Source organism: Haematobia irritans, chromosome 2 (assembly GCF_050003625.1).
Source record: "Haematobia irritans isolate KBUSLIRL chromosome 2, ASM5000362v1, whole genome shotgun sequence".
In the NCBI taxonomy this organism is placed as follows: domain Eukaryota; kingdom Metazoa; phylum Arthropoda; class Insecta; order Diptera; family Muscidae; genus Haematobia; species Haematobia irritans.
In genome coordinates, this window is record NC_134398.1 from 152,401,659 (window position 1) to 152,420,610 (window position 18,952).

Sequence of the window (18,952 nt, forward strand, 5' to 3'; positions counted from 1 at the left end):
AAAACCTCCTAACACCATCTTCTAAATTGTATGTAAGTCCATACGTGGTATATATTAAATCAAAAAAGATCGATCCAATACGTATATAATTCAGTTTAACAAAGTAGACATAAAATTTTGACAAAATTTTATACAGAAATAAAATTTTAACAAAATTTTCTATAGAAATAAAATTTTCACAAAATTTTCTATAGAAATAAAAATTTTAACAAAATATTCTATAGAAAGAAAATTTTGACAAAAATTTCTACAGAAATAAAATTTTAACAAAATTTTCTATAGAAATACACTTTTGACAAAATTTTCGATAGAAATAAAATCTTGGTAGATTATTTGTGGCTCGAGTGGCAACCATGATTATGAACCGAATAAAATTTGAACAAAATTTTCTATAGAAATAAAATTTTGACAAAATTTTCTATAGAAATAAAATTTTGAAAATTATGAAAATTTTATTATGAACCGAATAAAATTTTAACAAAATTTTCTCTAGAAATAAAATTTTGACAAAATTTTCTATAGAAATGACATTTTGACAAAATTTTCTATAGAAATAAAATTTTGGTAGATTATTTTTGGCCCTAGTTGCAACCATGATTATGAACCGATATGGACCAATTTTTGTGTGATTGGACCAATTTTGGTATGGTTGTTAGCGACCATATACTAACACCACGTTCCTAATTTGAACCGGATCGGATGAATTTTGCTCCTCCATGAGGCTCCGCAAGCCAAATCTGGGGATCGGTTTATATGGGGGCTACATATAATTATGGACCGATGTGTACCAATTTCTGCATGGTTGTTAGAGACCATATACCAACACCATGTACCAAATTTCAGCCGGATCGGATGAAATTTGCTTCTCTTTTAGGCTCCGCAAGCCAAATCTGGGGATCGGTTTATATGGGGGCTATATATAATTATGGACCGATGTGGACCACTTTTTGCATGGTTGTTAGAGACCATATACCAACACCATGTACCAAATTTCAGCCGGATCGGATGAAATATGCTTCTGTTAGAGGCTCCACAAGCCAAATCTGAGGGTCCCTTTATATGGGGGCTATACGTAAAAGTGGACCGATATGGCCCATTTTCAATACCATCCGACCTACATCGATAACAACTACTTGTGCCAAGTTTCAAGTCGATAGCTTGTTTCGTTCGGAAGTTAGCGTGATTTCAACAGACGGACGGACGGACGGACGGACGGACGGACGGACATGCTTAGATCGACTCAGAATTTCACCACGACCCAGAATATATATACTTTATGGGGTCTTAGAGCAATATTTCGATGTGTTACAAACGGAATGACAAAGTTAATATACCCCCATCCTATGATGGAGGGTATAAAAATGTTTTTGCGATATACATATAAAACTATTCACGCACTCAAAAAAAAGTGAACTCTCTATTTCACTAAAGCCATATTAACTTTATATTAGTTCATAGAATCATTATGTTTGGAAAAAGTTTATTTTAGTCAAATAATTGTTTGCGTATGTTAGTTAAATGAACTAAAAAACGGGAAAAAGTTATACACAAATAAAGCACAAAGATTTCCTAATTTCGTATTTCTTACAAAATAGTTCATTATTTCTTTAAATTTGTAAATTTTACCAAAAATGTGTCCATCATGAACTTCGTATGTCACTAAAGACATTCTTGCAATTTTGAACTCTCTTAAAACTACAAAATTTTCTTTAACTACTGAAAAAATTTAGTTATGTCTAATAAATTTTCTTGAATTTGTCGAAAAATATTTACTTATTTTTGCCATATCGGAGTGATGCCAGCGCTTGTAATACCGTTTAGTTAAAATTTTCTAAAAAAGTTCCAAATTTTCTAAAATTAATCGAAAGTTATCTTTCCTGGTGGGTTCACTGTTTTTTCAGTGCGTACAAATAAATGCCAGTTTAAAAAATCCAAATTATAACGGATACTTCAAAGTAAAAAATGTTTTCTTAATTACAAAAAAAAAAAAAAATTAAACCAAAGATTCTAAATCCTCAAAATAAGCTTTAAGCTATATTTAAAGTGTTTTTATCTTAAATCTAAAGATTCAATATTTCAGTTAATTTAAGGATGATTTCTTTAAAACAAAAATTTGTTTCTTTACTTTAATAAAAATTTACGTTAGTTCAAAGACATACAAAGGCATTTAACGCAGGGACGCAAAGTTCCGAAATTTGTGTCCTAAAGTCAATAAAACGATTTTTTGAAACAAAGACTATAAACTTTATTTTAAGTAAAATTTCATTATTTTAAAGAAATTTGTCCTTAATACTTTGTAAATGACGCATCCTAAAATTTAGCTTGCGTAATTTTTAATATAACGTAAATATTTTTTTCAGTGTACAAAGCCTCATCACAACGTACTGCTACAGTAAAAGCTTTATTTTTTTTTTTTGAAGTTTTCGAAATTTGTTCATAATATAATAACACTTACCTTTCGATATCGTCGAAAATCCAGGTTTCTGCAAAGTCTTTGCGTATTTTGGGATGTATAACAGGGACACTAGGAACAATGTTAGCGTTTTGACATTTTGAAAAACGTTGAAAAGCTGGAAAACCAATTGCCCTTCTGCATACTGTTCGGCAGTGCTCTATAGGATAAGCTGAAAAAATAGACACTATTGAACTGTTGGTCCAATCGGACCGATCAAATTGGCAAAATGGATGTTTGCCAACACTGTAAAAAAAGCATGCACCGTTCCAAAGAGTTTGTCTTTACTTTAACAATTTTGGTATTGATTCCGAGCCAAAGAAGCGGAGAATACAAGTAAGAATACTTTTAAGACACAATTCTCTTTTAAATTTGTGTTTTGTGTACTTGCTTCTAGGAAGCAAATTTTAATTTTTCGTTTTTTTTTTCAGCTTTTTTTTCTTCATATGCTATCAAAGTCCTTTAAAAACGACTTAATGACAACTTTATTTTCCTAATTCAGACTCGACTTTCAGTACAAATTATGCTATGTTTCAAGTAAAAAACGTCTTTAAAATAAAGTGTTGAAAAACCTGTCCTATATTTGAACGATTTTTTGCTTTGTAGTCAAGATACAAAAACACAAGAAATTTAAAGACAATTTCATTATATTTAAAGAATTTTTCTGAATTATTAAAGTCAAAACGGCCCCATATGAAGAAGAACAAGTATATACGGCCGTAAGTTCGGCCAGGCCGATTCTTATGTACCTCCACCATGGATTGCGTAGAAACTTCTACGAAAGACTGTCATCCACAATCGAAATACTTGGGTTGTGGTATCTTAAAACTTCTTAACATCGTTTTCTACATTGTGAGTTAGTCCATACGTGGTATATATTAGACAAAAAAGTTATGTATAGTTAAGTCTACAAATAATTAAGAATCGATATGGACTTTTTGCACGGTACGTAGAGAGCCAGAATTGAAATATGGGGGTCGCTTATATGGGGGCTATATACAATTATGAACCTGATATGGACCAATTTTTGTGTGATTGGAAATCGATTTATCTGAGGGATATATATATAACTAGTCATGGTTGTTAACGACCACATACTAGCACAATGTACCAAATTTCAACTCACTCGGATGAAATTTGCTCCTCCAAGAGGCTCCAAACCAAATCTCGGGATCGGTTTATATGGGGATATATATGATTATGGACTGATGTGGACCACTTTTGGCATGGTCGATCACCACGTACCAAATCTCAAGCAGATCGGATGAATTTTGCTTCTCCAAATTTCAACTCACTAGCATGAAATTTTCTCCTCCAAGAGGCTCCAAACCAAATCTCGGGATCGGTTTATATGGGGCTATATATGATTATGGACTGATATGGACCACTTTTGGCATGGTCGATCACCACGTACCAAATTTCAAGCAGATCGGATGAATTTTGCTTCTCCAAAAGGCAACGGAGGTCAAATCTGGGGATCGGTTTATATGGGAGCTATATATAATTATGGGCTGATAGGAACCAATTCCTGCATGGTTGTTGGATACCATATACTAACATCACGTACCAAATTTCAACTGAATGGGAAGAATTTTGCTCTTCCAAGGGGCTCTGGAGGTCAAATCTGGGGATCGGTTTATATGGGGCCTATATATAATTATGGACCGATTTCGACCAATTTTTGCATGGGAGTTTGAGGCCATATATTAACACCACGTACCAAATTTCAACTGAATCAGATGAATTTTGGTCTTCCAAGAGGCTCCGGAGGTCAAATCTGGTGATAGGTTTATATGGGGGCTTTATATAATTATGGACCGATGAGGACCAATTTTTGCATGGTTGTTAGAGATCACATACTAACACCATGTACCAAATTTCAGCCGGATCGGATGAAATTTGCTTCTCTTAGAGGCCTCGCAAGCCAAATCGGGGGATCGGTCTATATGGGGGCTATATATAATTATGGACCGATGTGGACCAATTTCTGCATGGTTGTTAGAGACCATATACTAACACCATGTACCAAATTTCAGCCGGATCGGATGAAATTTGCTTCTATTAGAGGCCTCGCAAGCCAAATCGGGGGATCGGTTTATATGGGGGCTATATATAATTATGCACCGATGTGGACCAATTTTTGCATGGTTGTTAGAGACCATATACTAACACCATGTACCAAATTTTAGCCGGATCGGATGAAATTTGCTTCTCTTAGAGGCCTCACAAGCCAAATATGGGGGTCCGTTTATATGGGGGCTATACGTAAAAGTGGACCGATATGGCCCATTTGCAATACCATCCGACCTACATCAATAACAACTACTTGTGCCAAGTTTCAAGTCGATAGCTTGTTTCGTTCGGAAGTTAGCGTGATTTCAACAGACGGACGGACGGCCGGACATGCTCAGATCGACTCAGAATTTTTACCACGACCCCGAATATATATACTTTATGGGGTCTTAGAGCAATATTTCAATGTGTTACAAACGGAATGACAAAGTTAATATACTATGGTGGAGGGTATAAAAACAAAACAAACAAAAAATATGTAAAACTTACGCGGAAGTGTGGCATTTGTTTGTGTAACAAAACCAGAAAACATTCCTGGGGAATTCTTAAGCATTGTATTAACATTAGTTTTAGAATCATAGCTATGCAAATCACTAAGAATGGCGTGTTCATCAAAATCGTTACCAGATTGGAGCAATAAAACACTTTGATCAACACCTAAAAGCCCCACAAATGAATCCGGTTCAGTTTTTATAGTCAGAGTAATATCATCGCTGACTTTAGCCTCCTCGGGAGCAGATATTTCCAACTAAAATAATTTAACAGAAATTTAAATCGGTATTTAAAAGTGATTCGTAAATAAGAAATTTACCTTATTTTCGAAGTTTTCCGGTAGTGTTATGGTTGTTTCATCAAAACGTAATTGACCATTGTCAACAAAATAGACAATGATTTTTGCCCTAGGCGCCATTTCGTATGAGGCCTTCAATGTTAGGCTATGACATTTCGATTCGGGATCAACTTTAACATATTCATGTTTTATGATTTTCCCACGAGCCATTATGGTATAAACAAAATAGGACAAATTCTTACAAGACTTCACATCGACAACAAACTCTTCACCGAACTTTGGTCTGAAAAATTAATTTATTTATTTTATTTTTGCAAATCTATGGATTTGAATTATTGACCATCTACTTACTTTTTGGTATTAGGAAACAAATTAATGTTACCTACGACTTCCTGGATTTTCTTCTTTTCGTTACTTATGAATTGGAATCCATATTCATGATGAATTTCTTCTTCGTACATAACCTTCACACTGCCAAATTCTTCAGACTTGGACAACATAAAATTAAAGACAGCAATTCCATTTTGATCAACATTACTTTCAAACGTCAAATCATTTCCCGCATTTGGTATACAGCTACGGAATACGCCACTATATTGCGGATATTGGCAAATTATAAGTTTAGCTTTTGATCTGGCATTGGTTACGGGTTTTCCATTGAGCCTTTTGATAGCAGCTTTGATTTCTATTGGCTTATTGATTTCATATTCTTCACTCTTATTTAATATGGCTATGGTATAACGTGATTGTCGAACATCAATTGTTGTTGAGGTTGTCTGCTCAAGACCTGTAAAAGCTTCCATCATGACCACATCAACATTAATTTCAGAGATATAGTCTTCCAATAGTTGGTCCATATGTAGGTCATCCATGAAATCAAACTCCAAATATCCCTTACCATCAACATCAATAGTTTTTTCAGCTGAGGGGGAATCAGAATAATACGCTTGCAATTTGGCGGTGACTTTTGCTTTACCTTTGACGGGTTTGCCATAGGTATAATTCGAACGTACCGTAATGTGGACTTTCTTATCCAATATGCAAACTTGTTCATCTGTTTCGATTTTTACACTGAATTTCGGCAAAACATATTTCTCTACTTTAAAACTTTTTTCAGTTTTCGGCTTCTTTTCCTCACCAGCTGTTACATCAATAATCCATTTCCCCAAAACTGGTTGTTCTGACAATTGAAATGTTCCCTTATGAACACCTTTTGTAAATTGAATATCCTTCAATTGTTTGATTTGATTGCGGGCACCATCACTTATACCCAAATTGATAGGCTCTTGAATTTTTGCTGGTTTAGTATTTTCATCCAATGCTAAAATTCGATATTGAACTAAATCACCAGGTTTATACATAGCCTTATCGGTTTGTATGTAAACCTTGGGTTTTTCCCTTTTATAGTACAGTTTTGATGATTCTTGGAAAATAAGGCCAGACTTTCCTTCAGTTTTCAACTCATATTCACCGCCTTCCAAAATTGGTGGTATATTAAAGAGTACAGTTTCGGATGTAAATGGTTGAACTTCAATGGTCTTAGTCTCATCTAATGATGGTCCAGATATGGAAATATTTATAGTAGCTGGATCTGAGATATCCGTTACTGAAACTGTTACCGTATAATCATAATCCGATTGTATTGTACCGGGAGCAATAATGGTATAATATCTGTAAAAAGTAAAGAAAATGTAAAGTCAGTAAGGAAAGTTTAAAGTCAGGCGGGGTAGACTATATGATACCTTGTACCATTATGTAAATCTACATTTTCGACGCCATCTCAAATCCTTCAACTTGGTTGAGTACTATATATAAAGGATTAGGTTACCATATAAATACAAATATTTAAATCAGACCTGATTTGGTCAAAATAATTAGAGATTCAAATACATACACAGAAAAAAATATCACCAAAATGTTTCCAAGTAAAAAGTTGATTGAAGTTGACAAAATTTTCTATTAAAAAATTAATTGATACAATTAACTTTTTAATGAAAATAGAAACATTAAATTAATTAAGTCAAAAATTGAAAATTTTTACATTTTTAATTGAAAAATTAATTGATACAATTAACTTTTAATCAAACTCGGAAGACTAAATCACTTAAAAAAGTGATGGAATTTTTTATACCCTCCACCATAGGATGGGGGGTATATTAACTTTGACATTCCGTTTGTAACACGTCGAAATATTGTTCTAAGACCCCATAAAGTATATATATTCTGGGTCGTGGTGAAATTCTGAGTCGATCTAAGCATGTCCGTCCGTCCGTCTGTTGAAATCACGCTAACTTCCGAACGAAACAAGCTATCGACTTCAAACTTGGCACAAGTAGTTGTTATTGATGTAGGTCGGATGGTATTGCAAATGGGCCATATCGGTCCACTTTTACGTATAGCCCCCATATAAAAGGACCCCCAGATTTGGCTTGCGGAGCCTATAAGATTAGCATATTTCATCCGATATAAACCATATAAACCGATCCCCAGATTTGACCTGCGGAGCCTCTTAGAGGAGAAAAATTCATCCGATCCGGTTGAAATTTGGTACGTGGTGTTGGTATATGGTCTCTAACAACCATGCCAAAATTGGTCCATATCGGTTCATAATTATATATAGCCCCCATATAAACCGATCCCCAGGTTTGGTTTGCGGACCCTCTAAGAGAAGCAAATTTCATCCAATCCGGCTGAAATTTGGTACATGGTATTAGTATTGATCTATAACAACCATGCAAAAAGTGGTCCATATCGGTCCATAATTATATATAGCCCCCATATAAACCGATCCCCAGATTTGACCTCCGGAGCCTCTTAGAGGAGAAAAATTCATCCGATCCGGTTGAAATTTGGTACGTGGTGTTAGTATATGGTCTCTAACAACCATGCAAAAATTGGTCCATATCGGTCCATAATTATATATAGCCCCCATATAAATCCTCCCAAGCCTCCTGCAGGAGCAAACTTTATCCGATCCGGTTACAAAATTTGTTTCCTAATTTTAATGAAAAAAAATTTTGAAGCAAAGATTATAAATTTTATTTCAATTAAAATTTCATTAATTTAAAGAAATTTGTCCTTAATATTTTGTAAATTTCACGTCCTAAAATTTAAGTTGCGCAATATTTGATATAACGTAAATATTTTTTTCAGTGAAGGTAAAATTCTGGATTCTAGGTCCATGTAAGATACTGACAACTTGCGGTGTAACTTCACTTGTATGACCACAGAAACCAGAGTTTACTTTGATTTGCTTTAAATTTTGCGCCATATAAACTGATCCCCATATAAACTGATCCCCAGATTTTACCTCCGGAGCCTCTTAGAGGTGCAAAATTCATCCGATCCGGTTGAAATTTGGAACGTGTAACAAACACGGAAGAATTGGTCCGTATCAGTCTATAGTTATAGCCGATCCCCAATCACACAAAAATTGCCACTCGAGCCAAAAATAATCTACCAAATTTTAATTCTATAGAAAATTTAGTCAAATTTTTATTTCCATAGAAAATTTTTTCAAAATTTTATTCCTATAGATAATTTTGTCAAACTTTATTTCTGTCGAAAATTTTGTCAAGATTTTATTTCTATAGAAAATGTTGTCAAAATTTTAATTCTGTAGAGAATGTTGTCAAAATTTTAATTCTATTGAAAATTTTGTCAAAATTTTATTTCTATAGAAAATTTTGTCTAAATTTTTTCTTTCTATAGAAAATTTTGTCATAAATTTATTTGTATAGAAATATTGACAGAATTTTATTTCTATAGAAAATTTTGTTAAATTTTATTTCTATAGAAAATTTTGTCCGAATTGTACTTCTATAGAAAATGTTGTCAAAATTTTATTTCTATAGACAATTTTGTCAAACTTGTATATAACATATTTAATCGGACTTTTTTAGTTTAATATATACCACGTATGGGCTTCCTTGCAATTTAGAAGACAGTGTTAGGAAGTTTTAAGATACCTTGCCATCGGCAAGTGTTACCGCAACCCAAGTAATTCGATTGTGGATAACAGTCTTCAGTAGAAGTTTCCACGCAATCCGTGATGGAGGGTACATAAGCTTCGGCCTTGCCGAACTTACGGCCGTATATACTTGTTTTAAATAAAATTTTTGGATATTTCCCATAGTTTCTAATCGGTGAGAAATTAATTGGTCTCCCACGTTCTTCATTTCTCACATCAAAATGATAATTTCTGAAGTAAAACATGTTTTCTTATTTTCAAAAAAAAGCTTTGAACCAAAAATGCTTAATTCTCAAAAATAGGTCTTGGCCTTTAGTTAAAGCGTTTTTATTTAAAATCTAAAGATTCAATATTTCATTTAAATTAAGGAGAATTTCTTTAAATCAAATATGTGTTTCTTTACTTTAAAGAAAATTCGCCTTAGTTCAAAGACATATGACTTTAACAGAGGGATGCAAATTTGACAAAAGTTTTGTCCTTTAGAAAATCAAAATTGTAGAAGCAAAGATTATAAACTTTATTTTTATTAAAATTTCATTATTTAAAGAAATTTTTCCTTAATATTTTGTAAATAGCGCATCCTAAAAGTTAAGAAGCGTGATCTTTAATATCACTTATATATTTTTTTCAGTGTGGACGAAGAAAAAGGAATTTCACTTTTTAATACAATCTATTTTGTCCAATTACAAAATTGAGAGGAGGTTGGGGAACGAGAAATGATAAACTGCATGGCGTTGTGCAAATACGAAAGACCAAAAATTTCGACTAGGATTAACATAAGATTTTACATCATATAATTTGACTTCAATTTTATCGAATCTATAAAAAAAAATTAAGCAATGCAAATCCTCTAGCCTTTATTAAAATTTTAATGAACAAAAAGGTGGATCGAACCCAAATCCACAAGCCTGAGGACCTCGAGGATAACAAAAGGTGAGTCCAATTAGTATTTTCTTTTTGTATCGTTATTTGCATATGCTCAAACCACATTAGCGCATAAGTAAATTCAAATTAAACACTAAGTTATGAATATTTTAATATAAATAGTAGTAATATTATTAACAAATAAAACGAGTGATTTCAATTTGGCAAAATTTTGCGTATTCGGATGGCCGGAACACAATTCGCAAAATTTTTGCGAATTCGTTTGCCAGAACAGGCCTGACAGTCAGTACACTGAAAAAAAGCATACTCGGTTCCCAAGATTTTGTCTTTACTTTAAAAAATTTGGTATTGATTCCGAGCCAAAGAAGCGGAGAATACAAGTAAGGATACTTTTAAGACACAATTCTCTTTTAAATTTAGGTTTTGTGTACTTGCTTCTAGGAAGCAAATTTTAATTTTTCGCTTTCTCAGCTTTTTTTTTTCATATGCTATCAATGTCCTTTAAAAACGAGTTAACGGCAACTTTATTTTCCAAATTAGGACTCGACTTCCAGTAGAAATTATGCTATGTTCGAAGTAAAAAACTTCTTTAAAATAAAGTTTTGAAAAACATGTCCTATATTTGAACGATTTTTTGCTTTGTAGTCAAGATTCAAAAAGACAACAAATTTAAAGACAATTTCATTAAATTTAAAGAATTTTTCTGAATTATTAAAGTCAAGTTGACCTTAGCCTATAAATTTTTTCTTTCATGTTAAGATACCCATTTTTAAGTCAAATCACTTAATTATAAGGACAATACGACTTCATTGAAAAGTTTATCGACTTTTGGACAAGGAAAATAACTTTATTTCAGAGAAATGCGTCTTCTATGCTAAGCAAAATATGTATTCGTATTTTAAAGACATGAAATCTTTGACCTCACGACAATATTTTTTTCAGTGCATGGTTTGGTGGGATTTTGAATTAGGGTAGCAATACAACATACAAAACTTAAAACAAACCAAGGTAAATCTCTGGATTCTAGGTCCATATAAGATACTTACAAAATGCAGTGTAACTTCACTTGTATGGCCAACGAAACCAGAGTTTACTTTGATTTGCTTTAAATTTTGCACAAGGCGAAACAGGTTGGCTGACAAGTTCCCGGTCTTACAAAGAAAAACACATTTTTTGTCAAAATTCGTTTTTATTATTCAACATAGTTCCCTTCAATAGCGATACAACGATTATAACGACCTTCCAATTTTTTGATACCATTTTGGTAGTACTCCTTCGGTTTTGCCTCAAAATAGGCCTCAGTTTCGGCGATCACCTCTTCATTGCAGCAAAATTTTTTTCCCTGCGAGCATCCTTTTGAGGTCTGAGAACAAGAAAAAGTCGCTGGGGGCCAGATCTGGAGAATACGGTGGGTGGGGAAGCAATTCGAAGCCCAATTCATGAATTTTTGCCATCGTTCTCAATGAGTTGTGGCACGGTGCGTTGTCTTGGTGGAACAACACTTTTTTCTTCTTCATATGGGGCCGTTTTGCCGCGATTTCGACCTTCAAACGCTCCAATAACGCCATATAATAATCACTGTTGATGATTTTTCCCTTCTCAAGATAATCGATAAAAATTATTCCATGCGTATCCACAAAAAACAGAGGCCATTACTTTGCCAGCGGACTTTGGAGTCTTTCCACGCTTCGGAGACGGTTCACCGGTCGCTGTCCACTCAGCCGACTGTCGATTAGACTCAGGAGTGTAGTGATGGAGCCATGTTTCATCCATTGTCACATATCGACGGAAAAACTCGGGTGTATTACGAGTTAACAGCTGCAAACACCGCTCAGAATCATCAACACGTTGTTGTTTTTGGTCAAATGTGAGCTCGCGCGGCACCCATTTTGCACAGAGCTTCCGCATATCCAAATATTGATGAATGATATGACCAACACGTTCCTTTGATATCTTTAAGGTCTCTGCTATCTCGATCAACTTCATTTTACGGTCATTCAAAATCATTTTGTGGATTTTTTGATGTTTTCGTCGGTAACCACCTCTTTCGGGCGTCCACTGCGTTCACCGTCCTCCGTGGTCATTTCACCTCGCTTGAAGTTTGCATACCAATAAATTATTGTTGATTTCCCTGGGGTAGAGTCCGAAAACTCATTATCAAGCCAAGATTTTGCTTCCACCGTATTTGTTCGCTTCAGAAAACAGTATTTTATCAAAACACGAAATTCCTTTTTTCCACTTTTTTTCACAATAACAAAAGTTGCTTCACAAAAGACGCTCTATCTCACAAACTAATTGACTTACAGACGTCAAATTTGGACACGAATCATTTGAAGGTTGGTACTATATAAAAATAATATGCATTTAATACTAGCGACGACATCTATGTGTCAGACCTCGGACTTATCAGCCAACCTAGTAATAGTGATCCGTTTTGGGGTCAAGAGATTTTGTAAAAGTTTAAAAATGTTTCTCCAAATCTGTTCTAATTTAAATATTTTTATATGGAAATGTAAACCTTTATATAGCTCCCAACAAATTTGAAGAAAGCCGAATTTTCGGTTGAATATACTTGTTTCAAAATACTGCACACAAATTTAATTATAATTATTTTAATTGGTAACATATTATTATTATTATTAGTAACGTATAAACAAAAAACCGTTAAAAATTATAAAATTACACACTATATAATATTTACCCTCTTCTATCCTTTTTCAAAATATTTTCTGACATTTTCTTTGCTGGTTTTAATTTTATTGGAATGAAAATAAAAACACTTCTGTATATCAACAATGTTTAAAGACAAATGAATCACTAACGCTTGCTTAAATTAAAGTAAACCTGTGAGGCTGGCGAGAATGATATCCAAAGCTCCGACCACAATAATATATATATGTATATTTTTAATTCTTACATATATAGATATAACTCCCATATATATCTTTTGCCCGATTTGCACTCATATGACCACAGAGGTCTAACCTTTTCTATTTGTTTTTAAAGCAAATTTTTTTTATCGTCAAATGATTAGCGTTGCTTGTCTGAAATTTTGCTTCTCAGAAAAGAAAACTCTTCATTCAGTGCATTAGTTTCCCTTAAAGATGCACTGAAAAAACTATTGTCGTGAGGCCAAAGATGTCCTTAAAATACGAATAGTCAATAAACTTTACAATAAAGTCGTTTTGTCCTTATAGTTCGGTGATTTGACTTAAAAATTGGTATCTCTATATGAAAGAAATTTTTGTTTGATTGAGGTCAACTTGGCTTTCTGAAAATGTCTCCAAAATTAATGAAATTGTCTTTAAATTTGTTTGTGTTTTTGCATCTAACATCCATGCAAAAATTGACCCATATCAGACCATAATTATATATAGCTCCCATATGAACGGAATTTGGTACGTACACACACACAGAGAACAGATTGGTTGGAAATTTGTTGTAGCAATGAAAATTCCACATTTAGAAGTCATTGATAGTTGGGTCAAATTACATTCACTTTTTACAAGCATTTTTCGTTATTTCTACCACTTGGTGATAATTGGAATGAATTTTCATTAGTGATGCAAGACAAATAGTTGTAGCAACCAAATGTCTCTCCATTCAAAAAAAATTTCTCAAAATCGATCAATACAACCTACTTCAAATCGAATTAGTAACTGACAGTTAATAATCACAACTTACATACGGTAGCGACTGCCGAATGTAATTTTAAATATTTTTCAAATGTCATTTTAATCATTGCTAATTTATTACAGTCGAAGGGAAACTTACTTTTACAAATGTCAAAATTCTGAATCGGCTTTATTTTATTTGTCTTCTAACATGGACCGCAAGAAATGCCAATGAAGTACCGATATTAGCTGTGGATGAAAAATTTCAAAAATGGAAATATTTCGGAACGTTTGAGGAGTCATTTACGAAGATGGGGATATGCCTCGAAATATTTCGAAATTGCTGGAGAAAAGATTGTGGGTACGTTCTGGTTATTTCATCCAATGTGTGATTTGGACCTACTAACAGGCACGCAGAGGTGGAATTTGATCAACTCCTAGAACAAAATGTTATTTTTGGATAGTGAAAATTTAAAAGTTTTGCTGCAAAAACGTTTTATTCTCGCCAAAGATAATATATTTTTCGAAATCAGATACATACATTACAGTTCACCGTCCGAAAAAAAGATTTTAGCGCAATAAATAGAGGTTCTAGACACAACTTGTATCTAATATTGCATCAAATTAAACATACATTTAGCGATTTAGATTTTTTTTTTTCTATACATATATATATAAATAAAATATTTAACTGGAAAGTAATTGAGTTTTAATTCGGACATGAGTATTAGATAGGTTGTGCAACACAACCAAATAATGAAGTTTGCCACAACCAATGTCGTCGGCAGACCCAATCAACACCATATTCTCTCTGTGCAGAGAATACAGATGTGACAACCGAATTTATTGCCAACCTCCTTTTGGCAGTTGCAGCTACTATCAGTTGGCAGTTGCAGCCACCCGACTGATTCGGTCGACACAACTAATACTACATATGTATTGGTTGGGTCTGCCGACGACATCGGTTATGGCTACCTTCATCATTCGGTTGTGTTGCCCAACATTAATAATACTCATTGCCGAATTTAAAATCAATTCCTTCCCAGTTATATATTATTTTTAATTTTATTTAAATATATGTATATTAGTACATGTTATTCGGTTACTTTACAGTCCAATATAAAGCAGATAAATTAACTCAATTGATGCCCAGTGTCTTGTTCCTCTCGATTTCGGCCTGACTTTACAGGAATATATTTGTTTTCATTTATAATTTTGATCAATTCAGGAAAAGAATCGCGAAAATAAAGTGATTTTGTAACTCGAAAACCGAACATAGTACTCGCCAGTTGTGATAATCATTGGGGAAATGATTTATTGTAGACCAATAGTGTTGGTTGACACAACCATATACTTTGACTCGGAACTATCTTACCGTACAAAACACTTTCATTCTTTCTAAGGAAAAGTATACTTATTGCAAATACCCAATATTTAGGGACTCAATTGAAAATGTGTTATAAGAACGAAGATTTTGCAGCTATAATGGAATTTCAACCAAACTGTTTTCTGTGTGTACACAGAGAATACAGATTGGTTGTGATAACCGAATTTATTGCCAACCTCATTTTGGAGGTTGTAGCAAATATCTGTTGGCAGTTGTGCCACCTGACTAATTCGGTCGACTCAATCGAATTATGGGAGATGCAACTAATACTCAATATGGTATTGATTGTGTTAACCTATGGAATCGGTCGTTACTAGCTTCTTCATTCGGTTGCATTACCCAACCTAAATAGCACCCACAACCGAACTGCAAATTAATGTTTTTCCGAAAAATATTCTATTTTATTTAGATATATTTATTTTATTTAGATATTGATAGAGTATAAATGAAAATATTATATATCTATATATTAATATAAATGAAAATAAACGATTCCTTTAAACAGTTAAGTATCCGCGAAGGTTTTAGATGAAGCTCATGTAGCCTACTGCAGGATTGTCGAATGAACGGGCAACGCGGATATAACCGCTGGTAACTTAGAATCCATCAGTATTTTTTACCTGACTCGCGGAATTGGGTATCCAAAAACCATTGTAGGTGTAATACATTACTGTATTACAGTCGTCAACACACAGAAATAAATGTTACTCATGACCAAGGACCTACATACATTAATTAAATTATCGCTTTAAAATATTTCTTGATATCTATAAAAAGAAAACCCATACTGACCATGTTCAGCGCATCAGATTTCAAACTGCAACTTTCATGGTAAAGGCTTTTGTGCAATTAAATGTCCAGTCTGGAGAGTAAATATTAAATATATTATCAGTGAAAATTACAGCAATTTGATCATAAAAATTTACCTTTAAGATGTTACCAAAATTATGCCCCTTTTATAGTCAAATCTTGATCATTGCCTCGTTTTTGACTTTTCTAGGAAGAGGTTTTTGATTTTTCCTCGACAACAAATATAAATAATTTGTCGTTGACAAATATTAAAATGACAATCAAAAATATTTCCAATAACATTCGGTTTGTGCAACCGTATGGTTATGATGAGTACTGAATGAAAGTTGCAAAATGTTTTCTTGGTAGGTTGTATCAACCTATTTCCAATAAAATTATTCATAGTTGAAGCATTTGGTTAACCCAAACATTTGTCTATTATCATAAATAACATTTTTTTGATACCGCTCCCAGATGGTCTTAGGAATAGAACCCATGTTGTAAATACAGAATATTTGTTGATACAGTTGATATATCGTTCCATAATTAGAATGTTCATTATTACAACCGATTGCTAACCGATCTCTTTTCTGTGTGTAGTGTTGGTATATGGCCTCTAACAACGGTCCAAATATTAGTCCCTTTCAGTCCACAATTATACACTGAAAAAAAAAACATGACCGGTTCCAACGATTTTAACTTTGTTTTAAAAATTTTGGTATAGATTCCGAGCCAAAGAAGAGTAGAATTCAACACAGAGAATACATATTGTTTGTGATAACCGAATGTATTGCCAACCTCCTTTTGGCAGTTACACCAACTATCTGTTGGCAGTTGTGTCACCCGACAAATTCGATTGACTCAATCGAATTATGGGAAATCCAACTAATACTATACATGGAGTTGGTTGTATCAGACTATGGAATTTGTCATTGCTTCCTTCTTTATTTGGTTGTGTCACCCAACTTTAATAGAACTGTAACCGAATAAAAAAAATAATTTAATTTAAATTTTATTTTTATATTTGGTTTAAATACATTTAAATATTTGTATTAAAGATGTATAACTAAATACAAATTAATGTCCTTAAAATGTTTTAGCGGTTGGGCACACAAAATTTAATACACACCCCATTATGACTTTCAGTTGAAAGTGAAAGGTTGTGTATTTTTATAACCTTCACCACTACTGTGGTACAGGGTATAATAAGTTTGTGCATTTGTATGTAACGCCAAGAAATAGTGGTCATAGACCCATCTTTTAGTATACCGATCGGCTTAGAATTAAATTCTGAGTCGATTTAGCGATGTCCGTCCGTCTGTCTGTCTGTCCGTCCGTCTGTCTGTATATGTAATTTTGTGCACAAAGTACAGCTCGCAATTTAAGTCCGATCGTCCTCAAATTTGCATAAGGCCGTTTCTTGGGACAGAGACAATCGCTATTGGTTTTGGAAAAAATCGGTTCAGATTTAGATATAGCTGCCATATATATTTATCCCCGATGTGGTCATAGTTAGCGTGTTTATCAACCGATTTTCTTGAAATACCGTACATCCAAATATTTTATGAGTCTCGAAAATCTTGCAAAATATCAGCCAAATCGGTTCAGATTTAGATATAGCTCTCATATATCTTTCGTCCGATTTAGACTCATATGACCACAGAGGCCAAAGTTTACTACCGATCATCGTGAAATTTTGCACAGAGGGTAGCATTGACATTCTACTAATGCTTGGTAAATTTGATTGAAATCGGTTCAAATTTAGATATAGCTCCCATATATATCTTTCGTCCGATTTGAACTTATATGGCCACAAAAGCCAGAGTTTTGCCGTGATTTGCTTCAAATTTTGCACAAGGGGTACGTTTAATAATATCGTTAAGTGTGTCAAATTTTGTTAAAATCGGTTCAGATTTAGATATAGCTCACATATATATCTTTCGCCCGATTTGGACTTATATGGTCTCAAAAGCCAGAGTTTTGCCCTGACTTACTTCAAATTTTGCACAAGCGGTACTTTTAACGATACTATTGTATGTGCCATATATGGTCAAAATCGATTCAGATTTAGATATAGCTCCCATATATATATGTCGTCCGATTTGAACTTCTATTGCCTCAAAATCCAGGGTTTTGCCGTGATTTGCTTCAAATTTCGCGCAAGGAGCACGTTTAGTAGTATAGGTAATTGTGGCAAATTTGGTTGAAATCGATTCAGATTTAGATATGGCTCCCATATGGCCAAAATTCTAACACAAAATTCTGTGACGATTTCCCCATATCTTAGCCATATCCTACACACTGCAATGCCAAAATTTCCACAGAACGGATGAGTTTTAAATAAGGCTCCAAGTCGCCCGACTAGACCAAATAATATATCACAACCCACATATCTTGTCGAGATCTAACCAATATCCTTGTAAAATCGCCACTGCTGAGTAGCAAAAATTGTAAATATCACTGTAATTGTCCTATATCTCGAATACATATGTATCGCCTAAAAAATCATAAATCTCGTTTGTACAATTGCATTAAAATTTCTCTCGCTTCATATTTCCCATATTTTTTACTATCATTGTGTTTAATCCCAGGGCGTTAGCCGACTTAAATTTTAATTCTTGCGTTTTTGTAGAAGTACAAAAAATTGTTTCCATTAAAGGAATTTGTATCTGGAAATGCAAACGTTTATATACCTCCCAGCAAATTTTAAGTAGTTGAGACGGTAACACAAATGTTTGTCTACATAGTGGTGAAGGGTATAATATAGTCGGCTCCGCCCGACTTTAGACTTTACATACTTGTTTTTGAATATTAAAAGGCATAGAAATGGACCCGTATTACCAGTTTGTGCATATAAGTTAATTTTGGTCGCCATCTGTTCCTACAGACGCGTTTGGACAAGCAAGCCAATTTTGAAACGATAAGTGTTGAACTTTTTCTTATTGCTGAGTGTGTCCCGATAGTGTGCTTGGCATAATGAAAAATAAATAAC

General features: G+C 33.6%; 1 protein-coding gene across 1 annotated transcript in view; it reads right to left on the minus strand.

Annotated features, from left to right (window-relative positions):
• Positions 1–12,955, minus strand: part of LOC142226573 (thioester-containing protein 1 allele S3-like) — a 30,557-nt gene extending 17,602 nt beyond the window's left edge. The window contains exons 1-5 of the mRNA XM_075296658.1: positions 12,872–12,955; positions 5,667–6,986; positions 5,337–5,598; positions 5,015–5,273; positions 2,456–2,624 (exon numbers count right to left, since the gene is read on the minus strand). Coding sequence (XP_075152773.1) covers positions 2,456–2,624; positions 5,015–5,273; positions 5,337–5,598; positions 5,667–6,986; positions 12,872–12,906 — 2,045 coding nt within the window. The 5' untranslated portion in view covers positions 12,907–12,955. The remainder of the gene's footprint in view (positions 1–2,455; positions 2,625–5,014; positions 5,274–5,336; positions 5,599–5,666; positions 6,987–12,871) is intronic.
• Positions 12,956–18,952: the final 5,997 nt, after the last annotated feature.